Here is a 7,648-nt window from a genome sequence, read left to right as displayed (position 1 = left end):
TACATAGTTAACTAGGCTACTGCTAATACGTTTCTCAAATGAATGGTGTCAATTACTTACAATGTATGTTTAGTTATTCATCCGACTGGGGCAATTAAAACATTCAGAGAGTGATACCGTGCCACAGCTTCATACTTCGAGCAGAACAACTAACTACAGACGGGCGGAGTTTGTCCCAACATCTAATAACCCCGTCCATGCGGCACACTCCGCGCAGAAAAGGAGCGCTTCAGTGACACATTACGTCGCAGACCAGACTAGCTGCGTTTACTTTGATTTGGGATGTTGTAGCTAGCCGCTTCTCTTCTCAACTGAGGAATCAGCGGAAAAAGCAGCAGGTAATGTGATGCTCAGCTTCATTCATCAGCTTGTTTCAATCATATGTGATTAACACTAACCCAAGTCCCAGTTTGGCGTGTTTAACTTACTGTAGTTTAGAGGTGCAAAGCCCTTGCAACTGCAAACGAGAGAGAGCTAACGTTAGCTTACCCGGAGTCCGGACGTTGGGACCGTTCTGGATTGCTGTCAAAATAAAGCGCCGATTTCAAAATCTCGCTGTTCATAAAGTTGCTGAAAAGACGACGGTTTATAATACAAACCCATCAGATTGCAGGTGAATTTCTTAGCGACAGATTAGGATACTTCACGTCGATGTCAAGTGTGTGTACGTTAGCAAACATACGCGTTACCTCGATGGAGTGCCGCTAAATGCCTATTAAACTCGAGGCAGTCCATGCAGTCCTTTATGGCGCGTAACTTTATCCTCGCTCCTCCTGGGGTTGTTGCTTTAGCAGCTCGGCGGCGCTCACTGCTGCCACCGGAGGCCGAGGGCTATATTGCAACAACAGCGTGATTTAAGAGTATTGTAGACCGTTGCAATTTTGCTTCCACCCGTCTATGGCAGCATGAATGAGAAGCAATGTGAGCGGTACACGAGGAAGAATTTACCCCGCCGCCCCCCTGTTGGATTTTACATTGGTTGTATTGAATTCAATGGAGCGACTTGTATAGCACCGGAGTAAGTCGTGTTTTTTTGTAACTGTGCACAAGCCTGACATCGATGCAAGGTTCCCGGATCAGTTGCCGGGTGTAATAACTGCACTCCAATGTATTTTTACAACGGTTTAACATTTGTAATTACGTATATCTAATACGAGAGCTGTACGCTACTTGGGTAGCTAGCTGAGCCGAGGGTGCTGTTTACTCAAGGTCTGGCTAAATCCAATGTCTAAGTGAGCAATTTTTGGTTCTAATGTTTTCTGGTTGACTAAGCCAGAATTGCACTGTTGAGGGTCGTATTGAAAAGAACGGTTCCCACCTTCGACTGACTGATAGTTCACAGGTCTAATGCCAAAGTTACAGTCGTGGGCGTGCATTATTGCTCAGGTACTTGATTGGCTGGCCTTTGTTGAAAAGTGCACCCCCCCCCCCCTTTTTTTTTTTACCTGTGTTCAAAATTAGGATTTCAACTTCAGATGTTACTTTAATTAGTTGTTTTTCCACAGAGAAATGTCTTCTCCAGGTCAAGCAGACGAAGATGAGTTGGAAGAAGACGTGGAGTTTGTATCAGTAAGTCATGTGTAAATTTAATCAATTTAAAAAAAAAAAAAAAAAACCTTCAAAAGGTTCCAAGGATAAGATAATCAATTGCATTTGCTTACTTTCTGTCTCTTGACATTGACTGGACTAATTGTGCAATAACATATCGATCTAGACTGATAACAAGACTGATGTGCTTTTAATTTACTTCCTGAATATATCACATTTGACTCACTGAACAAAATAAGCTCTGTATATTATATTTTGTGACTGCAGTGATGATTCAGACATAGATCACTCCTGTTTTTCATGGGCATGTTAACATCAAGAAACCACCCTTTTCACATTGCACACAGGCTTCGCAGACTTCTTTGATAAATGTTGGTGTATTTTATAACACTAAATGACATGCTATCTTTTCAGGAAGGCCCTCTCAAACCAGTATTGGAATGTATTGATCTGCTGAGTGATAGTGAGGATGAGGGCTGTTCATCATTAGCAGGAGGGGTGAGTGGCTGAATAGAACACCTTTCTTATTATATAGTGTGAAAACCTGTCTATAATTCTCTAAAATTGTTGTGCCTTCTCTTTCTAATATAGCTTGAAGATAAAATCACCCGCCACAAAGCACGTGTTACATCTACACTGGACAGACTAGCACACCAGGTGGCCCTAGAGAAAAAGGAACGAGCAGATAAATGTAGAGCATTCAAGGTGAGATCACCTCAGTATAAAATGAGCTGCTATCATTTGTTGCCTGTCAGATTGTAATTAAGCTATTCATTTTTTTTTTTGGAGGTGTCTGTATCAGGCCATTGTCTTCACTCATTCACCCCTTGCATTTAAAAGCAAAATGACTTTTGCTCATTGTAAGGGCATGTTTTTAACAGAAAATAATACTAAAGCCAAAAAACGGTTAATGCATACTCTATAGTTCCAGCTTTCAAATTTTATGTAATCTATACTGAAATAACTTCTACTAGTGTTTCCATCCAAATATTCACATGCATTCTGCACGGACAAACTAAAGTAAATATGCCTTATATAATCTGTGAGATCTATAGTGAATCAGAATGTAGATTGTTCAGTGTCAACTTTGAAATATAATATTTAATTTATAGACTACTCTGTAAAAATCATCTTCATATCCTTAGTCAAGTCCAGTCCAGTCTGTAGCATCAGTGCTGACAAAACCTCCTCAACAACCTTATAAACAGCTGTTATTTGCATTTTATCATTTAATGGCTAAATGTAACTTAAAATGCCCAGTAGAAATGTGTGTGTTTGTCTGTGTTGTGTTGGTTTATGGGGTCAATTAAGGCCAGTTGTGACAACAACAGTGCCACCCTGTGGGCAGAATCGGAAAACAAATAACTGGTGCGGCCTGTAGTACTAGGATGAATAAACAGCAGTGTATTCATTCCATATAACAACATTGTATGTTCTGTTGTCATTCATCTCTGCATTTCTCTTTTTCAGGAGAAGCAAATCTTACAAAGAGCTCATGGACAACAGGAGCTGGCTTTTAGTTCTGCAAATGGAATTAATCAGGAAGCAAAGCGCTGTGTAGACATGTGGTTAAAGATGCCAGGTACATTGTCACCTGTAAATTTGTCAGAACATCATGTGTTTTCTGCCATGTAGTGTTTGATATTCTTGCCAGCATACTATCTTGGCTGCTGCATTGACCCACTTTCATTACAGGGATGATTACAGTGTCATTTTGATTTAATAGATCTAGCCATGCAAACGCCAACCTATTACCATGCTAATATGTTGTGTCAGCTGACTGACTCTGTGCACCTGGTTATACTGTACCTTTGTGTTTATTTAGGTCTTCAACCCGGAATGATCGGTGCTGGCTCTGGAAGAAGGCACAGACCTGCGTCTTTCCCCATTAATAGTTCAACTAGACACACGTGTCCAGTGATTAGCTGTGGTCGAATTTATGACAATGCGTCCCTCCTTGATGGGCACTTAAAAAGGTAATCATTTTCTGTTCATTTCAGTGTGGGTGTAATGCTTTTAACCATTTTCTTGTTTACAATTTGGTATATTTTGAAGTAAAATATCTTGTGTGCAGGTTTGATCATTCCCCTTGTGACCCAGCTATCAATCTGAAGGGGAGTCCATCTGACCTCTTTGCCTGTGTTGCCTGTGGTCAACATTTTCAAACCAAAGAAGCATGGAGGAAACACCTCGAAACTAAGGTTTGTGCACACAAACTCTGCTCTGTGAATGTTTTAACAATTAGTTCTTGAAAGTCAATCTGACTATTGATTTATAGGAGTAAAATAATTCTAGTAACACTCAGTTTTGAACCTTAGGCGTCCTCATCTGCTGCTGATAATCATAGCATCACTCAGACCTATCAGCGCATTGTGTGTTTTGCCTGTCCTGCCTGCTACCTCCTCTTCAACCTCCGAGATGAGTGTCTGCAGCACATGTCAGCCAAAAACCACTTCACAGAGACACTCACCATGAGTGGTAAGGTTTATTGAACAATTTTATTTTCTGTACATCTTCATTAAAAACCTCACATATCCAAATCTCCTAAACTTAAAGAAAGGACTTCGGCGGTATTATATGAGCAAGATTATGTGTGACTTTTACTTTTCTCTTCTTGTTAAAGAACCCAGAGGAAGAGCACTGCCTGTTCCTCTCCCACAATATGTTAAGAATCGCCTCATTGCTTTGTGCAAGGATGTGGCGTTCAATGTCCGATGCTCTTTATGTCACAAAGTACTGATCTCACACCAGGCAGCTCAAGCTCACTTTAAGTAAGTGTTGTTGAGATTATTCTGGCATGCAGTGTCACATGTTTATATAGTAGACATTGTTTTTGTTTGCTTTTTTGTCTTTTCTTTTTTGTGGAACTGATTTACTGTGGTTTTCTCCTTATTTTCTTTTCAGTGTGCACTGCAGACAGGGCTGTGCGGTGGCCAAGGCTGATAAAACAATAGCGCAGGTCATGAAACAGCTGCAAGTGCGAGGGCAGTGCTCCCTCTGCTGCAAAATCTTCCTCAGCCAAGCTGAAATTGAGAGACACAAAGAATCGACCCAGCATGATGTGGAGGTCAACCTAGCAATGGAGAAAGCACTTCTTCAGCACTGCAGATTTGGTGAAATTCAACACAGCCAGAGGGCTAAAGAGGCACAAGGGAAAAGACTGCATGGCCTTGAAACATCTTTTCAGAAAAGAATCCGGAAGGAAAACGATTGTGAAAAATTTCCAGCCAAGCGGCAGAGACTTAGCCCGACTCTGCATGACAGCACTAGCAGAAACCTAGCAACAGCATGGTACTGCGAGTGCGGTCTACAGTTCTCAGAGGAGGCTGCAGCCAGTAAGCATCTCCTGGCTGTGAACCAGATTTTCCATCAGTGTGGTGTGTGTGGGAAACACATGGGAGAGTCTTCAATTACCCGCCTGCATATGAGTCGCTTTCATGGGGGAGCTCATCTCTCCAACTTCCTCTTCTACTGCCGCAAGTGCAAGGTGGAAATGCCCCGGTATGAAGATATCCTGTCGCATGTGTCAGAAGCTCACAGCGGTCACACCTACTTCACTGAACAAGAAGTGCCTGAGGAGGCTGTCACAGTCATCGATGACAAGCCCTCCACCAGCCACGAAGTCCGGCGACATTCATCGTCCAAGTCCACAGTCCAGCAGAACATAGCAGAGCCACCTCCTCCAAAAGCAGAGCAGACTTGGATGTGCAGGATGTGCGAGGACATCTTTGACTCGGAAGCGGCCGTCCATGAGCACTGCAGCGACGTGAGCAGTCACAGCTTTCAGAGGTTCATCTGTGGACATTGTCCACAGAAGTTCTTTAAAGTGTCCACTGTGCGTAGACACTGTATGAATGAGCACGATGGGCAGATAAAGAGCTCCCACTTCTGCGGCCTGTGTGACAGCATGCAGTTGGAATCTGAAAGCGAGTTCTTGGCGCACTACAAGAGTCTTCACAGTAAGGACTACTACTGTATGGATGATGCTGACGTTGTTCAGCCAGCCATTGCTGAAAGCACCAGTCAGCTTACATGCCCATGCATGGGCTCAGAAAAGCGCAAAGAGGAAATGAAGGCTACATATACACAGTGCATGAGGAATCTGGCCGCCGAAGGAAAATGCCAGTATGTGTGTACTCCTTGTGGTGTATCTGTGCCGTCCTATGCACAGATGAAGACTCACGTCCACACAAAACATGCAGCCTTGAATCTGGAGAAGACGTTTGATGTAGAGTGCGAAGCTTGCCAGGCGAGTTTTGCGGGTGTACCAAGTTTCCATAAACACTATCACTCCCAACACTGTACACTGCAACCCTGCATTAACTCCAGGACCTGCAAGAAAGAAGTGAAAGCAGAACCCGCCACTGTAAACATACTGAGTGCTGTGGAGATCGAACCAGACAACAATGGTAAATCAGTTTCCATCACATTTTTAGCATTTATTATTTATGTTTAGGGCGAAACACAGGTTAAGATTTTAAACATCTGCCGAGACAACAAAGAGTCAAGCAAATGAAAGTCAATAAATAATGCATAGCCAGTGTGTAATGTATGCATAGAAAATTAGAGAGGCAAATAAATATATAATGTTATATGACATCACATTTCAGTGCTTTTTTTTTTTTTTAGGGAATTTTTGCATGTCTTTAAGTATCTAATAATACAGATTTTAATGAACCAATTTCTCCTTTTTTGTGTGTTCTATAACAGAAGTTTCAGATGACGAGATGAAGCATGCTCTGTCTGTGATTGATGAAGAAGCGAGAGAATCAGCAGGTACAGCATAAAAGGATATAATTGTACCAACTCAAGATATTGATGCACTTAATAATGTTCATGATTTGCTTTAAAAGTTAGATCTAAAGCAATAAAATGAAATATGAACAAAGTATTTTTTTGTGTTACGATTGTGTGTCAATTTTATTCGAACTTACTGTGACAGATTATCTTTTTTTTTTTTTTTTTTTTTTTTCTTTACAGAGTTGGAAGAAGCACTTAAAAGAAGTCTTGTGGAATACTAATGACCTGAAAACTTTTTGTGACAGTTCATGAGACATATTGTAATGTTTTGTACAAGGTAATTGTATCAGAATATATTAAATAAATGTTAGTTGTTATTTTCCTTTTTTTTTTTTTTACATATTTAATCATTTTAAAATCAAGATCGGACATGACGGTCTCCATTATTAGAATTCCTGTCTACTTCAGTTACAGAGCACCACTCAGATCATACTGTGGTTGGCAGATCCCATGTTTTGAAAGGTTGGTTTTTGGCTGCTGATTTACGCACAGTCCTCTGTTGTAAAAGACTTGACAATTCAGTGTGCCAACACGTTTGCTATAGATGGCATTGATGACACTGCAAAATGCCTTAGCTGAACTTGTGACCACAGTGCTAAGAGTGTCTCGAGTTGCAGTCTCTGTTTTCATTGCAGACATGAAATCCAGTGGATAGCCTGCACCAGTCTTTCCTGAAGTGCACTAGATCATCCTTCTAAAATGAAAACCACTTCTTTTTTTCTTTTTTTTTGTCTTTGTTATGCTGGTCGGAGGTCAACCATATTGAGAGAGGCATTATTCTCCTGTGCTACAGAAATGTAATAATGCGATAACATAAATTGGAGTACAAGGTACACAATGCACTAGAATAGAATTCTTACGCCCATCTGGATGAAGATGAAAGAAACTTTGGAGAATAACCACCAAGGGCCTGTTTTGTGCTTGTTGCAGCAAATTGTTTTTGTGCACTGGTTGGAATATAAACACTGTCCCAGTGGAAGTCCTGTATAATTGCAGTTGCCATTGCAATTCTGGCAACATCTCTTTGGGCACTGTTAGTTTCCTCATGTTGTCGTTAAACTTTTTAGTGGTGACTGACTAATTCCTTTTAAAGTGGATTCAAACTGCAAGTTGGCATTCAGATGCGTTTTGTGATGCTGCCCTTGTAATTGGGACGTACTGTAGTGTAATTTATTTGCTTGTTTGCTTTTTCGTTCACATCCTCTAAGTCACTTACCAGGTGGTAAACGGAGCATGTTTATGCACTCATGCAACAAAATCCTTCAGATTGAGCCCTCCTGGTTGTAGAATTTGGCAGCTT

At 41.2% G+C, this 7,648-nt stretch overlaps 1 protein-coding gene across 2 annotated transcripts; it reads left to right on the top strand.

Moving 5' to 3' along the window:
* The first annotated feature begins 227 nt into the window (after positions 1–227).
* On the top strand, positions 228–6,665 carry znf451 (zinc finger protein 451). Of its 2 annotated transcripts, none has more exons than XM_023408460.2 (12): positions 228–338; positions 1,506–1,569; positions 1,963–2,046; positions 2,140–2,253; positions 3,019–3,130; positions 3,374–3,524; positions 3,623–3,749; positions 3,867–4,026; positions 4,172–4,319; positions 4,453–5,957; positions 6,259–6,324; positions 6,529–6,665. In XM_023408460.2, exons 2-12 carry the CDS (start codon positions 1,510–1,512, stop codon positions 6,567–6,569), a joined length of 2,568 nt encoding a protein of 855 aa, XP_023264228.1. In that variant the 5' UTR covers positions 228–338; positions 1,506–1,509; the 3' UTR covers positions 6,570–6,665. The 2 variants fall into 2 exon arrangements, with proteins under 2 accessions (XP_023264228.1, XP_023264230.2); XM_023408462.2 differs by lacking the exon at positions 228–338 and adding an exon at positions 837–1,018.
* Positions 6,666–7,648: the final 983 nt, after the last annotated feature.

This window comes from Seriola lalandi, unplaced genomic scaffold (assembly GCF_002814215.2).
Source record: "Seriola lalandi dorsalis isolate HSWRI2012SDOR001 ecotype SW California unplaced genomic scaffold, Sedor1 jcf7180002054364, whole genome shotgun sequence".
NCBI lineage: Eukaryota > Metazoa > Chordata > Actinopteri > Carangiformes > Carangidae > Seriola > Seriola lalandi.
This window is presented reverse-complemented; position numbering and strand designations above follow the sequence as displayed.